This window comes from Perca flavescens, chromosome 14 (assembly GCF_004354835.1).
Source record: "Perca flavescens isolate YP-PL-M2 chromosome 14, PFLA_1.0, whole genome shotgun sequence".
Lineage (NCBI taxonomy): Eukaryota > Metazoa > Chordata > Actinopteri > Perciformes > Percidae > Perca > Perca flavescens.
In genome coordinates, this window is record NC_041344.1 from 21,524,502 (window position 1) to 21,541,697 (window position 17,196).

Genomic DNA, 17,196 nt, shown 5'->3' on the forward strand with positions numbered 1-17,196 from the left:
CAGGGCGTTTGACCCTGTCGGCCACCGTAGTTTCCTGAACAAAAAGAAAACGCCCACAAATGCTCCCTGACAGATCCATACATCCATGGACAGATCCCCTTTGGAGAACTCTGACGTGTTGGCCTGATATCTTTTATTAGCGTACAGGGTTTAATGAACATTACAGTCATGCAGGTAGATTATCCACTAATCAAATCTCACTAAATTCATTTCAGTCATTTTGTAACTGATCAGTTTCTTCATGCTGCTGCAATAACCACAGGTATTCTTGTTGCAGTATGACATTCGTTCAAGAGGGCCACACTTTGACTAGTACGTTTACAGCACTGGGTAAAGCAGTCCGCTGTGTTCTGGTACATATTTACATGCAATATCACAGCATTGCTTTTCATAAATACATGTTTTCTAAAACATTGCACAGGAATAAATACATTTACACAATCCTGATTTGCATACTACAGTATATATAGTATCAATAATATAAGTGCCTCTTTTGTAAAAAAAGGCTCTTTTTTTTCTTACAAAAGAAGTTCAGAATACAGCTTATTTTTGCATTAACAGTCAGCAAGTCATACACATTGTAACTATTTCATATGATACAGTCATTAAATCATTAAAATGTTCCACAGCATCACCTGTGTCCATAACAGTGCTGGAGCCGATGTAGTGACAGTAACAGGAAGCTGCTCCCTGAGGCCAGTGATAGAATTAAACCTCCAGGGGAGAGACAGTCGATTCAAAGCTGACTCCCATGACTTCTCATGGCTCAGAGCAGCCAGTGATTTTTTTTAAGGGGCAATACTCTGAAATGTAATCCCCGTGATCACAAAGAGCAACTGCAAAGTTGCAATCTTTCCAGTTCAGGTGAAATACTTGCAACCAGTGGAATCAATGAGGCAAGATTCAGTGCATCTGAGCTGCCCAAAGGACCTGCAGAAGACATGGAAAATTATTTTTAAGAAGTGCAACTGATTGCGTGTATACTTATATTTACACTCAGTACCTTATGCAGCACACCTCCAAATTTCCACTATTTTGCTCTTTATTAAAGGAATAGTTCAAAATGTAGGGAACTATGCTTATTTGCTTTCTCGCAGAGAGCTTGATGAGAAGACAAACACCCCTCTCAAAGCTAACAGTGGTATCCATCTTTGCAAATCTCAAGCAAGAAAGCGAGTATGTCTACATTTCCCCAAAATGTTGAACTATTTCTTTAAGCATAAGTATAAAGCATGCAGAGTTGTGTGATTTAGGCATCTAAAACATTAAGTACAGTAAGTGGTGCCAGGATGATGCACCTTCATCTCTGAATGGTTTCACAGAAAAAGTTCATTCAAATGACCTTTACAATCCTTAGATGGGTGCAGTATAAATGGGCTGCTGACTAAAAAGGAACTGCATTGTGCTACCTTGGCATTGAAGATCTTTAATTAATAGCAAAGTGTTCCCAAATAAATGGACACTGAGTGTACGGTATGTTTCTGTATGCAGGCTGAATGCTGTCAGTGAACATACCCAGGAAGATAGGATTTGCAGGTCTGATAACCAAAGTCCTTTCCATCACACTCCTCAATGCCGTCATGTTGGTAGCCATCTCCACAGTAGGCCCACTTACAGTCTGAAGTGATGAAAGGAAAGGAGATGAGTTGAATGTAGTGGCAGAGTTAGGAGAGAGCAAGGGAGGGAAGGGGGAGAGAAGACGTTACTCATTGCTTTGGCACTGCTGTGTGTTTCAGTGATGCCAATACAGCATTTTGCTGCTAATTTAATTGAACAGAGCAGAAGAGAGAAGTGAGAAGATGGCAGGGTGAGATTAATGAAAGATCAAGGAAAGGTTTCACAGTGCGTACTGCTTTTATCCTCCGTCATGTGGGTGCAGACTCTGTGGTGCACTGGAGCTCTGCAGGGCATCTCATGAGCAGCTGGGTATGCATGCAGCAAAAAGCCTAACCTTTATATTTGAAGATTTGTTTTTTCCCACTAACATAAATCATTTTTTGTTTTGTTTTTTATTTAATTTTGTTGCCATTTTTAGTCCTTTATTTCCGACAGGACAGCTTAGACCTGAGAGGGAGAGAAAAGGGGAATAACATGCAGCAAAGGGCTGCAGCCTCCGAGCCTCCATACATGGGCGTGCACGCTCCACCAGGCGAGCCACCCAGGCGCCCACATAAATCGTTATTTATCTTAATTCTTGTTACACTGTATTTCATTACATAAAGGGGTATTCGAATCACTGTCTATAGATCATTTTTAGCTTTTCTTTACCTCTACATTACTGGGCATGTGTGCACGTGTTCAACTGAGCAAGAGATGCGTGTAACTCACTGAGACAAGCATCAGTGACAATCTGGTTTCCATCATCACACTCCTCTCCGTGCTGGGCCTGCACCTTTCCGTCCCCACACACACCGACTCTGTCTGGGACTTTTTCTGTGGACTGGAAGGGCTGGAAGGGCTAGACAAGAAAACAAACACTAATTTGACATTTCAGGCAATAAGCAATCTTAGCTTTAGTGTCAATTAAAAATAAGGCTAGGCTTTATTAGGTGGAAAAGTGAATGTTTTATGTAACCTGGTACAGTACATACAGTAGATGTCAACCAAATGTAGCCCAGTTTGACAGTTTGAAAGAAATCTTAACTCAAGGTCCACTTATTAGCTTTTTCCACCACTTTGTTCAGTTAATGCAATACATGGATATACATAGATGTTTTGACAGCAACCAGCAACCAACTGCTGAGCGAACTCCATCCACTCAGAAAGACTGTGGGAAAGCTCCTAAAAAAGCCAGTAAGTGGACCTTGAGTTGAGATTTATAATTTTTTGTCAAACTATGTTTCTAAGGGTCAAAAATAAAACTTTCACGCTCAAATGTGGTCCAGTTTTAGCTTAGAGCAGAGATATTCAACAGGGGGTCCTCAGAGTTAGTGCAGGGGGGCCTCCATATTATGTCTAAAAAATAATGTTTTGGAAGTTTGTTTTTTCAAAAATGTAAATGTCTGAAAAGATACATTAAAATAATTCTTACATTTTAATAGCAATGATAAATTGGCCTATTTGTGAAGACAAAAACCCCATTTAATTTACACATTGGAGATAAGCTTACTATAGGTAAGGTAGCCATACAGTTAAGCTTAAGGATTCACAGCCATTCATTTTCATCCATCCGGCCCAGTTGCAATTACAGAACACAACACTCTTAATAGTCGTCACCTGTATGGGCTTCCATCCCTCTTTATCTTTGAAGTAGAGCAACCTCTGATCCTTCCTGAATGCTATTGCATTGTCCAGACGTACACGGTCCATCTCCTCCTCACCGTTTACCACAAATATCTGCACAGACATATACAGGAGAAAGTGAAAGATGATGAGAAATAATTGATTCAGTGTGAACATGGATTCAGTTTGGATAGTTAAATTGTAAGGAAGCCGTTTGAGTTGGGTCTTACTGCAGGGACTTTATTGAGGCCGCCCCGTTGAGTGTAGCTTCCAAAAGGAGCATTATTTGCACCAAGAATGGAATCACAGTCACAGCGACCTGCTGGACCTGGAGGACCCTTCTCTCCCTTTTCCCCGACTAGATAGAGACCTGCAAAACCACAAAAATGTATGACAAATATGAGGGGTTAACACACACACACACACACACACACACACACACACACACACACACACACACACACACACACACACACACAAACGCCTACTTTGATATTATACATCATAGACTGTAATTTGAGGCTGATGTCTGAGTGAACGTGTGAGTTACTGTACCTGAGGCGGGTGGACCAGGTGGCCCTGGATGGCCGTTTGGACCTGGGGGTCCTTGGGGGCCCATGACTCCTGGGGCTCCAGTGTGGCCCTTCATGCCCTGTGCAAGCCAGGCAACATCCCATTAGAAATCACACACACACACACACACACACACACACACACACACACACACACACACACACACACACACACACACACACACACACACACACAACACACACAGAAGGAAAGACCTACATGCCACTGCCACTTTGTGCATAGCTGTGATAATCTAGTTCATGGAAAAACAAAAGTGTGTGTGTTTGTGTGCATATATGAATGTGTAAACTGATGCCAAAGACACCGAAGCCTCTATGGAAGTCTGTACTTAGAGCTGGAAGTATAACTTCAGTGACTGAATTAGCCAGTGAGAGGATGTTCGAGAGGAAGAGCAGAGTGTCAGCGCACCACACCAGGATTAAGTGATGCTGCCAGGATGTGCATCATTCTACCTCGTCCTCACCTGTTTGCCTCTCTTCCCAGGCCGTCCAGTAGGCCCTCTTTTCCCTACAACTCCTGGCTCGCCCTTTGGTCCCTGCTCCCCCTGGGAAAGGAGTTGAGTAATAATTAGTTTAAATCAGATTCATTACTGTCCTCATTATTGAGTCATTCTTACCTTCTGTCCAAGCATCCCAGGCAAACCAATGGAACCCTGCATAGAGACGAAATGAGAGCTTGATGTGAGAAAAGTCATTATCTCAGCAGAACAGGCACTCATAAAATGTGTAATGTTAATTGAATCTGTCTCTGAGCTTGAAATGTTGGGACGTGAAAGAACCACTTTGGAATTTAACCAGTAATTGAACAAACTATTATAGAGTTTTTCACTGCCTAGTCAAATGATGAAGTCCAATATAACACAGCATGAGGTGAAGTGTTCATAGTCAAAGCCAAGCATAAATGAGCTTTAAAGAGTTACACAACACAACATTTTCAAAAGCAATTTAAGGATCTACAATAAAAGAAAAAGACATTTCTCTACCAACCTTATCGCCTTTTGGTCCTGCTGCTCCAGGGTCACCAGAGCTGCCCTTTTAAAAAAGAGAGAAAAATGAAATGGAGGATTTAATAGTTTTGTAGTTAAAAAAAACGTGTGCACTGTGAGAATTTATTCGGAATTTACCTTATCTCCTTTATAACCGGGCAAACCCTAAAAAGATTCATGAGGAATAAAAATGCAGATATGATAGTTAATAAAAAAAAACTCTTTCCAAACATATACATAATTGTGTGTATGATGCAGTAAAGAGGTCACTAACCTTTGGCCCTGGTGGTCCCCTCAGTCCTGGTAATCCCATGAGTCCTGGGTCCCCTTTCTCGCCCTTAAGAAAAACCATACATACGTGAGGGTTCATTTTGTTTTTGTGATATATACATTCGTGTAAAACCTCAAGACAGTACAGAGACTTACCTGGGGTCCCTCTGGACCACGCCATCCTGGTAGCCCTGGTTTCCCTGGGAGGCCTGGAGCTCCTGTGCGACCCTGTACATAAACACAATCAGTGCCAGCACTTATGCAATCTAATGATACATTTTCTGACCCCTTTTGCTGAAAAAGTGACAGGAAGCAGTTTCTTGCTTTAAATTGCTTGAAGGAGGATTTCTTTTTGAGTGTTACTGTTATAGTTGGATCTTCAACAGCAGGATATTTTAACCTTGTTCTCTTAAATAAAATCTCACTTGCATTTTGATTTAATACATTACTTAAACAGGCTTGGGTTTACATGCTGGACTATTTTTTGGCCCGGATTAGTGACTTCCTGGAGTCTCCGCTCGTTGCATGCCATCTTCTCATCTAACATCGGGAAGAAAGCAAATAGGTGTATGTTCCAAAGTGTCAAGCTCGTCCTTTAAATTTTGACTGATTTCTGCTTTTGTACTTTGCTATATATGCTGATGATCTGCAACTTTTTCTGTCCGTCAAGATTCTTCTTTCATGGCACTGTTTTCCCTGAAAAAGAACTACTGAGTTTCATAAAGAGTAACCAGGTTAAATATGGGTCAGAGACAAATAAGCATGTCAAAACTGACCTCCTATGGCTTCCAAGTCGGACATGACAGAGGATAAAACCTTTAACAATGCCACTGAGATTGGCTAATTAGCGGACAGGAATAAAGGTTTATTCGATTGTGCGCTATCGCCAATTCCCTGCAAGCAGGTGACTCAGATGTGTTAAACAACCGCCTCCACGTCTCTGTGACACCTGGACGAGTCTCCCAGAGCTGCTGCCATGCTAGCAGCGTGCTCTCATTTAGTTGCCTGTCATTAAAACAGCAGCCTGTTGAGACCCCATGGACATGCTGCTGTGTGGAGTGATTTATCACGGAGACCAAAAGCACTTAGGGAGATTAAAGTGCAGAAGTGGAGTGCTGGAGAGCCTGGATCAGCAAGACTGAGGTCCAGTACGAGGGCTAATGGAGCCAGGCCAAGGAAAGGAGGAGAGAGAGAGAGAAGGTAAAAGCAGAGGGAAAGGAAAGAAGAGGGGGATGATAGAGAGGTGAGGAGCATAAGGATGACTGGAGACATCCAGGGATGTGATCAAGCTTTGCTATGTGGCTAAAGCGGCTACTGAGACTAATGTAGCATGACCCATTTAGCAGCTGCTGAAGATATTCTGAGCACATCAATAGACAAATCACATCACAGAGATTGAGGATGCATGGAGGGGACAGCGGAGAGAGAAATCCAGATCCCATTACTCCAAGGACAAGCGAGATGGACCAGAGAGAGATGAGTGAGAGAACATGCCATGCAGGAGGGTAGGAGCGGCTCACCTTTGACCCTGGACGTCCAATTTCTCCCTGGAGGAGGACAAATGAGGCGGGGGGGAGATGTAGCACTCATTAGAGCAGAGAGGAACACAAGGACATATGCACAAATACTTCTATAGCAAAATAAATTAAACATATTTCGACCTATAAAAACAAATACAACAAAAATAGAAACACACCTTCTCCCCTTTTGGTCCTCTTATGCCGGGTAATCCATTGTGACCCTGAACAACGACACCAAATTTATATCCAGCACACAGATTTTAATAGAGCATGGCACATTTGTAGAAAAATCAATAAAAATAAAGGTCATTTTGTTTCATTTCCATTTAACAAATATTCCCATCTACTCTCTTTAAATGGCTACAGCAGGCTGATGTACATACTATGATTTCATCGGACTGGAAAGTGGCGCACGCCCTGATGTAAGGTTTCAAACATATAAATATTTTAAAAAAGGACCTTACCTCTGGGCCCCTGGGTCCTGGAGGTCCAGGTAAACACCCAGGTATCACAGGTTTTTGTTTTTCCTGTACCTCTCCTCCAGAAACAATTGGCTCTAACATGCCAATACCATCCTTCTGTCAAACATGCACAAAATCCAACAGAATAGGGTAGCAATCAGTGTCCCATTCAGTGAGCATACAAATGTGTTTAAATGAGGTGTATTTGTGCAAGCAGGTGCGTGTGAGTGTGTTTGTGAACACCTACGGTAATGCCCCGTTTCCACTGGTGAGGTGGCGGAGGGAAGAGCGGCGGGGGAGGCGGTGACATGAGACAACAGGGATCAAACGTTAACGGCTCTTCCAGAAACCTGAGAGCTGAGAGGAAGACAGACGAGGCACAGTGGTGAAAGGTACACGCAACATGTGTTCCTTCTGTTATGTGACACTCAGTCTTACAGTTCACTCGCACAACTTACCTGAGCGGGCTGAGAGGACGCTGTCCATGTAAGAGTGACGGGCCCACGCAGAACACAGAAGAATGTGGAAGGACACGGCAAGTTTGGCCAGATCCATCCTGACGGATTTACTTTCCCTACAGCACACACACACACACACACACACACACACACACACACACACACACACACACACACACACACACAAACACACTCTATTTCTGCTGAGCTTAATGCAGTTACTGGCAGCTGTCACTTCTCCTTACTCCCAGAGGGTGTCTATTTGATCACACCCTTAACCTTAGTCCTCTGAAGTCTCTCTCTCTCTCTCTCTCTCTCTCTCTCTCTCTCTCTCCTCTCTCTCTTTCTCTCTCTCTCTCTCTCTCTCTCTCTCTCTCTCTCTCTCTCTCTCTCTCTCTCCTTTCCCCCTCTCAAAGCATAATAAACTTGTTGCAGCTCCACACTGCAGCAGATGCAACCACCGCTGTAATTCCACCTTGCATCAGCCACGTTCAGCCTTGTGCCAGAATTAGAATTAGATGGGTGGCAGAGGGCTGTCACTCTGTCGCTTATTATGACTTCTGCCACTTTATGACAGAAGTCATAGTAACAGTAGCAGCCTGTAACGGCGGTTACAGGTTCATTCACACAAACATTTCCAGTATACTCATATTTCATAATGGTAGTATGGATGCAAGAAGATGTTAGAAATCCCCCCAAAAAATGATAACCCCGTGTTCAATCAGTAATTCATAGGCTATCTTCAATAATATGATTTAACATTTTCTATGTTATCTAATTAAACGTACAGAATGCCGTAATGTCCCGATGATCCAGATGCGTTACATAGAAGCAATGTCATCTACATCCATGGCTAATGCACAAGATCCCCCTTACCTTCCACTTGAAATTGTGCCGCACTTGTAGACACGCTGTCTGGCGCTCCTCTAACCTAGATGAAATGCGCTGCGTGCAGCCCCACAGTCTGTGACTCCTCTGGCATTTGGCGTGCTGTAGCCAATCTGGACCGCTAATAAATCTGATCCACTTATCGACCCTCTTCTTTCCCTCCGTCAGTCAATAACAACACAATTGAGGAGGGAGGACCTTTTTTTTTTTTCTCCCGGCGCTAAATGCCCAGCAGAGGCCACTGAGTGGAGCCAACACAGCGGTGGCAGCTCAGTCTCAGTGGGTCTGGATCAGAGGCTCATTAACTCTTGTCTGGTGTCTTCTGGATCTACTGCAGTGCAGCTGGCCGAATATCTGGGATGGCAGCATTTTAAGTCGGCATGCTTACACTCATTTGGCTCGTTTGATGTCTACAGTGGTGCTGATGCTCTTTTCAGCAGTAAAATGGCGCCCTCTGCTGGTTTTAGTTTATAGAAACAATAATAGTAAAGTCAATGTTGCATATTCTTACATAACTTCACTCTCCATTATTGAGGTATTGCGATGTATGTCGACAACAAAGGTGAAATAAATCTGTTAGGCCTATGTAAATATGTAGATGACTGAATCTGACATCAACTCAGTCTATTTTGCTAAGTAATGTGTGTTCCCTTAAAGGCCTATGAATACATTTCTTTTGTATTTTTAACTGTATTTTAAAGCCTTTTATGTTCTTGATGTTGGCCCTTCTTTATTGTATTGTGTTAATATGTGGTGAAGCCAAAGACGCTACAGATAATAAAGCCTAACTAACTAACTAACTAAATACAAGTAGTCCTAAGCAAAATGAATACAATATTAAATACAAACATTATTTCAAAGTGAAAGGAAACAATACATAGAAAGAATGGCCCAATGGAACATTTCACCAAAACATAAATATTTTTGTGGTCACATCCGTTTTCTTAAGTCAAGGTCAAGTTATTGTCCAGAAATGTAACACAATAACAGTAAGCCAATATAGAGACTTTATTATAAATGTAAGCATAAAACATACTACATAACAGGTCGTTATTAGACCAAGTTTAAGAACTGTAAATATTACAGTTTTTTTCTGTAAATTAAATGACCTTACTGTTCTTAAGTCACATTTACACATGTTTATATCGAACATGTATAAGACCAAAACACACTCATTTTAAAGTGCAACTTTATAACATTTGAAGTAATTCCACCCACATGCTATTATGTAGCCTACAGAAAGAACTCATTGAGAGGTTTAAAAAACAGAACTATAAAAAGTATGTTTGTGATGTAGGCCTACGTATCTAGCTTAATGTTATCCCATTTCAACAATTGAAAACATAAAACTATGTGATAAAACAGTAGCCTTGTTATAACACAGCAGCACGATATAATTCCACACACACACACACACACACACACACACACACACACACACGCACACACACGCATGCGTACACGCACACACACAAGCGCACGCAGCACACACACACACACACACACACACACACATACATACACTTTGTGATAATACCGTTTTTTACAATCACTTTGGCACTAATTTCAGAACCGTGATGTCATTTTTCAAAACTCTAGACACAAAACTCACAACCAATGATCAAAATGTACATTTTTCAAAACTCTAACACATTTTTCAATTGCTTGGATACAATACACATAAACCTAAGATCATTTGTTCATTTAACAAAGATCACCTGTTCAATATGACACAACTTAACGTCAAAGTACTCCTATTTCAAAAAACATTATACACACATTATACACAACATTATTCACACATTATATTTCAGATGATTGTCTATTCATTTCATTACAATCATCTAACTATCAATTGATACAACTACTCAAAATGATAAGTAACTGTTGCATTACTCTTAATGCATAGTTGTATGGAAACAAACAATATTCCATGTTTAGATCATGAAAGCTTCAAGATAACGAGATTCATTGTCACCAATTAGCGTGGAGCATGAACCAATTAGACTACATGATCTATGGATGTAATATTTCATCATCCTTCTTTACTGTAATGTATTACTGTTTATCAGACACTGTTTCCATGCTCCCATGTACCACCTTTACTGTAATATACTACTGTTTATCAGACACTGTTTCTATGGTCCCATGTACCACCTTTACTGTAATATACTACTGTTTATCAGACACTGTTTCCATGCTCCCATGTACCACCTTTACTGTAATATACTACTGTTTATCAGACACTGTTTCTATGGTCCCATGTACCACCTTTACTGTAATATACTACTGTTTATCAGACACTGTTTCCATGATGTACCACCTTTACTGTAATATACTACTGTTTATCAGACACTGTTTCTATGGTCCCATGTACCACCTTTACTGTAATATACTACTGTTTATCAGACACTGTTTCTATGCTCCCATGTACCACCTTTACTGTAATGTACTACTGTTTATCAGACACTGTTTCTATGCTCCCATGTACCACCTTTACTGTAATATACTACTGTTTATCAGACACTGTTTCCATGCTCCCATGTACCACCTTTACTGTAATATACTACTGTTTATCAGACACTGTTTCTATGGTCCCATGTACCACCTTTACTGTAATATACTACTGTTTATCAGACACTGTTTCTATGCTCCCATGTACCACCTTTACTGTAATGTACTACTGTTTATCAGACACTGTTTCTATGCTCCCATGTACCACCTTTACTGTAATGTACTACTGTTTATCAGACACTGTTTCTATGCTCCCATGTACCACCTTTACTGTAATGTACTACTGTTTATCAGACACTGTTTCCATGCTCCCATGTACCACCTTTACTGTAATGTACTACTGTTTATCAGACACTGTTTCCATGCTCCCATGTACCACCTTTACAGTTTTTTACAATCACTTTGCTACTAATTTCAGAACCTTGATGTGATTTTTTCAAAACTCTAGACACAAAACTCAAAACAGTCATCACTTGTAACACAGGCTATCCAATGTTCAAAACATTGGATTGTGCATTCATATCTCTAAAGAAGTCTTGCACTTGCACAATCACTGGTTCAAAAAATAAATATATTGTGAAATACCATTGAAACATTACTTTAGGTCACCCACACACAAGCTACCCATAGTTTCACTGGGTCATCGTTCGTACAATCATTAAATATTGTAGTACAACATAGGTGATACATGTTTCATTATGGTACTACAAGTAAATACATCCCTGTAAAAGTACTGCAGTAGTAGAGATAGGTAAAGGATAAGTATATATATATATATATATATATATATATATTATATATATATATATATATATATATATATATATATATATATATATATATATATATATATATATATATTTATCCAGGTAAGTCGATTGAGAACAAATTCTCATTTGCAACGACAACACACACACACACACACACACACACACATATATATATATCAAACCTAGAGATTGGCATGGTTTGATTTCAGTTAGTCTAATAGATGGTTTCATTTGCATATAGAGATGATTTTATGGAAAGTACCCCATGCCAATCTCTAGCTATGGTGAAGGGTGTGGGGGTATGGTGAAGGGTATGTGATGATGTGGGGGGGGGTATGGTGAAGGGTATGTGATGATGTGGGGGTATGGTGAAGGGTATGTGATGATGTGGGGGGCTATTTTAATGCCAAAGGCCAAGGGAACTTTAAAAGGATGCATAGTATCCTGGATCCATGAAATAACTGGCCTTTACAAATAAAAATCTGCCTGCCTCTATGGGAATTTAACATAGGGGTGTACTTACTTATGCCCCCTGTATTTTAAGGAAGAACATTTATTTATTTAAGATACATTATTCATTAACAAAGAAAATTGGTGTCCTTAAAGATTGGATTTTTCCTCATTCTTTTAATTAAGGCATTAAGATCAATTTGCAAAAGATGATTTTTTTATTCCTCTTTTTAGTCAACTTTAGCATGGGTGTCCTAATTTTTTCACGATTGTAAATTATATATCTCAATCATCAGTAGCGAGTTGGAAGAATTGGACTAGAAATTCCAAGGGCCTGAATCCATACAGTGCAATACTGTCAATACTGTAAATAGTCTGAAAAGTTGGTACATGGTACTATAGAAACAGTGTCTGATAAACAGTAGTACATTACAGTAAAGAATGATGATGAAATATTACATCCATAGATACTGTATTCTAATTGGTTCATGCTCCATGCTAACTGGTGACAATGAATCTCTGTATCTTGAAACTTTCATGATCTAAACATGGAATATTGTTAAGAGTAATGCAACAGTTACTTATCATTTTGAGTAGTTGTATGGATTGATAGTTAGATGATTGTAATAAAATGAATAGACAATTATCTGAAATGTAATGTGTGAATTGCTTTTTGAAATAGTAGTACTTTGATGTTAAGTTGTGTCATATTGAACAAGTGATCTTTGTTAAATGAACAAATGATCTTTTGTTTATGTGTATTGTATCCAAGCAATTGAAAAAAGTGTTAGAGTTTTGAAAAATGTGTATTTTGATCATTGGTTGTGAGTTTTGTGTCTAGAGTTTTGAAAAATGATGTCAAGGTTCTGAAATTAGTAGCAAAGTGATTGTAAAAAACTTTAAGAATATTTACTGTACTGACAGTACTGCACTGTATGGATGCAGGCTCTTGAATTGCAGGTCCAATTCTGCCAACTCGTTACTGATGATAGAGATATATAATTTATATATACTTTATATATAAAGTACTGTATGTATATATTTATACTGTTCAGTGGCCAGCAGATTAGACTGGGGTTGTATTGGGCAGCTTCCAGGTATGAAAGTGAAACTGTGTGAATGTGATCAGGTCGTCGTTGCAAATGAGAATTTGAGAATCAAAAAATGAGAATCAACTTACCTGGATACTGTAAATAAAGGGTAAATACAGTAAATATATATATACATACATTATATATATATACTCGTACCACATTGGTCTGTAGTATTCTCTCTACTACTGCAGTACTTTTACAGGGATGTATTTATATGTAGTACCATAATGAAACATGTATCACCTATTTTGTACTACAATATTTAATGATTGTACAAACAATGACCCAGTGAAACTATGGGTAGCTTGTGTGTGGGTGATCTAAAGTAATGTTTCAATGGTATTTCACAATAAATTTGTTTTTTGAACCAGTGATTGTGCAAGTGCAAGATTTCTTTAAAGATATGGACATTGGACAGCCTGTGTTACAAGTGATGACAGCTTTGAGTTTTGTGTCTAGAGTTTTGAAAAATGACATCAAGGTTCTGAAATTTGTAGCAAAGTGATTGTAAAAAACTGTAAAATTAACAACAGTTGAATTCCATTCAGCTACTTCAGTTTTAGGCTCCTGGTAGGCTATTGTACATGCTGGCTCACTGCCACACTGTCAACAGAGCCATCTTTAATGTAATTAGCAACATCTGTGATTTTCCTTCTATAACAAGTCAAATTGTGAAAAAAAAGGCCTGTAAACCTTTTTTCTATAGGCCACTGCTATCATTAATGATGCCTCTGTTCCATTTAGGTGTCTTAGTAAGCCATAGTGAGCCAGCATACTAGGGCCCTATAACTGACACACCTAAAAGAAATGCAGGCATTATTAATGTTATTACATCGTGGCTTTTTTTGTCTGCTGGGAATAAAGTCTATAAGAGCAGATTATATTCAGTTGTTTTGTCAAAGTAAAGTCAAAAATTCAAATTGTGTCATGTTGGGATGTTTAGATATTTGATAAGCAGCCCTCGTTCTTATAACACATATCAGTGTCACTATTGAGGACAGTCGACAGGACAGTGGATGGACAGCAAAAGAGATCACGGATACTGGCACCTTTATTTACCTCTCACTGGGAGAAAGAAACAGAGATAGAGGACACTATTTTTGAAATCCAACAAACTGTATATTTATGCTTCCCTTTTGTAATTTGAAGAGCCTGAGATTTGTACCCACTATGTTGGTTTGGGAACCCTGGAGGTAGTTCTCTGTGCACACTTTGACTTGATGTCTGTCTCCCTCAAGTGGTCAAATGAGAGAGTCCCTCCCTTCTGGCTTCACAGTTAGATACATTTTAGAACACACACACACACACACACACACACACACACACACACACACACACACACACACACACACACATATTTAAGGTGATCTTATGATATAGCTGGGGTGGCCTTGAAGTGCAAATCACAACAGCAAATAGAAAAATGCAACAGCAAATCATAAAACACAACGGCAAATAGGAAAACACAACAGCAAATATGAAAACACTTCAACAAATCATAAAACACAACGGCAAATATGAAAACACGATAGCAAATAGGAAAACACGACAGCAAATAGGAAAACACGATAGCAAATATGAAAACACTTTTTTTATTTTAAAACACAACGGCATTAACTTCTTCCGGAAAAGGTAGGGCCTATCTATCAGAGGACGGACCCTACTGATTGGACAGACGGACTGTCTGTCTGTTAAAAGTAGTCGCTTTTCTGTGTTTTTCGCCTCTCCTTCCTGTTACAATTTTTTTCAATTGTTTACACGCAATTTTGAAAACGGGGTTCTTTTTTTCAAAATATAATCACAATTATCCAAACACCACACTCAATTTGCACAATTCCTAGATTGTTTGCAAAATGACACACTTCAGTCAAAACATATACACATATTTGTGAAAATGCTATTAGTTTTCATTTAACCAACACAGTCCTCAATGATCAGACACTATTGCAGCTAGTTTCACACTGCTGTGATAAATAAAAAACACATTTGTAAAACTAATTTTAGGAAATAGCATGTGCTAGATTTTTGACCAGACATTGTTATGTAAGGGATAATTTAGATGACAAAAAAATAGTGACAAACCCACAACATTCTTCATGATTAGTTTGAGATATAGGGAGAATGTACACAAATATAAACTATAAACCAAGCACTGCACAACACTGATGCTGCAGACTGAATATTTCAAGTATTTATCTCAATACTTACAGTATTTCTTACGATAATCAGTTACAGTAATCAACCAACAATGAAATCAATGAAACAAATAAAATCTGTAGACAAATAAAAATTACTGCATGAAGTACATACACTTTGACTCTGAAGAAAAACTACTGTAAAAGCAACAAGAATACTGTAACTATTCATCATCTCTCCGTCTGGCTGGATCAGGCCATAAGATTTCATCCACATCACAGGCTATGTCTTCATTGGCAAGGCACCGTTGGAAGAATCGTCTCGTGTGACGAATCCACCCCTGCACAGAAGCTGCTTCGATATGATCACAGGCCTGCTCCATGGCCTGAATGAGGGGCAAACGGTCATAGGGCCGCAGGTCGTATACCTTCCACCGCCATGCTGAAAAAAACTCTTCTATGGGATTCAGGAAGGGGGAGTATGGGGGAAAGGTATAAGACTTCAAATTCAGGGTGCCCATGGAACCAATTCTGGACCAGAGCAGCCCGATGGAATGAGACATTGTCCCAAATGACAATGTACCGCATCTGGTCCACTTGGTTTAATGCTGTGACAATCTCGAGCAATCTGTCAAGAAATGCAAGTATTAGATTTGCATTATAGGGTCCCAGAATTGCATGGTGGTGGAGGACCCCATTTTGTGTAATAGCAGCGCAAAGGGTGATGTCAAATTAGCACATGTGTGCTTCCACACCTGGTGGATGTGTTATCCAATTCGTTCATTAGTGTGGTCATTGGCAATCTGGGGCTTTGTAATGACAAGGAAGTAACCTCACAATCCTTATCTGTGTCTAAGATGTGAAAATGTGTGTAGAGTTTTACAAATCACTGTGTGTAATGTTTTGCAAAAAGGGTGAAGCAGACATTGTGTGTAATGTTGTGCAAATCTGTGGAGGTGTTTTGCTCATTGGAGTAGAAATTTGCAAATTGTGCGAAAATTTTTATTTTAGTGTGTAAACAATCGTAAAAAACTGTAAAAGACAGGCAGTCCATCTGTCCAATCACGAGGGTCAGTCCTCTGCTATATAGGCCCTACCTTTTCAGGTAAAAGTTTTTGCTGTTGTGTTTTATGATTTGTTGAAGTGTTTTCCTATTTGCTGTCGTGTTTTCCTATTTGCCGTTATATTTTATGATTTGTTGAAATGTTTTCCTTTTTGCCGTTATATTTTATGATTTGCTGTTGCGTTTTTCTATTTGCTGTTGTGATTTGCACTTCAGGGCCACCGCATATATATCACTTAAATTCACTTAATTTAAAAGAAACTTCCATGGTCACAACAATGTAGGTGAGCCTCGTTGTGTTTCACTGGATGTCAACAGGTTGTTGTTTAGTTGTGTTCAGTCTTCATCTACATCTGCAGCTTGCTTAATTAAAAAATAGAAAAAAGCAGTTTAATGAATGTGCATAACATAAAAAATCAACTCTTTTGGAAGTAAACCTTTTGAAACTAAATGAAAAACATCTTTGTTTTAAATCTCCTTAAGAAATGAAAAAAAGAAACATGTTTCATTTGCATTCAATTACTCTGCCAGAATTAGATCCTGATTCCCCCTGATTTAAGTAAGTATAGGGCTCAATAATAGAGCAAAAATAAAACCCAAACCACTGGATGAAACCTTTATTATTGTAGTTTGACATGTTTTCTGTCACAATAATTTAACTTTATCTAAAGGGACTTGTACATTTAAAAATTCCAACTTATTTTTCTTTTCTTGAACATTTTGACAGTTTAGCATTCGTGCAGACCTCGCTGTTGGCCTATCTCATCTTCTT

At 39.2% G+C, this 17,196-nt stretch overlaps 1 protein-coding gene across 2 annotated transcripts; it reads right to left on the bottom strand.

Moving 5' to 3' along the window:
• Window positions 1-118: 118 nt before the first annotated feature.
• wu:fc38h03 (acetylcholinesterase collagenic tail peptide) lies at window positions 119-8,672 on the bottom strand. 2 transcript variants are annotated; one of them, XM_028598189.1, is made up of 18 exons: window positions 8,387-8,672; window positions 7,511-7,626; window positions 7,300-7,409; window positions 7,056-7,166; window positions 6,768-6,812; window positions 6,592-6,618; window positions 5,228-5,299; window positions 5,076-5,138; window positions 4,940-4,966; window positions 4,803-4,847; window positions 4,433-4,468; window positions 4,280-4,360; window positions 3,778-3,874; window positions 3,453-3,592; window positions 3,217-3,336; window positions 2,329-2,458; window positions 1,516-1,618; window positions 119-930 (listed from the first exon to the last, which is right to left on the bottom strand). In XM_028598189.1, exons 2-18 carry the CDS (start codon window positions 7,605-7,607, stop codon window positions 861-863), a joined length of 1,374 nt encoding a protein of 457 aa, XP_028453990.1. In that variant the 5' UTR covers window positions 7,608-7,626; window positions 8,387-8,672; the 3' UTR covers window positions 119-860. The 2 variants fall into 2 exon arrangements, with proteins under 2 accessions (XP_028453990.1, XP_028453989.1); XM_028598188.1 differs by having other exon boundaries at window positions 7,056-7,169.
• Window positions 8,673-17,196: the final 8,524 nt, after the last annotated feature.

Excerpts from the sequence above, each read along its gene's own strand:
- wu:fc38h03 (XM_028598188.1), bottom strand. The coding sequence starts at position 7,607 with ATGGATCTGGCCAAACTTGCCGTGTCCTTCCACATTCTTCTGTGTTCT. Across the intron at positions 7,410-7,510 it reads CGTCCTCTCAGCCCGCTCAG|CTCTCAGGTTTCTGGAAGAG; the intron begins GTAAGTTGTGCG and ends TCTTCCTCTCAG. Across the intron at positions 1,619-2,328 it reads TGTCACTGATGCTTGTCTCA|ACTGTAAGTGGGCCTACTGT; the intron begins GTGAGTTACACG and ends TCATCACTTCAG.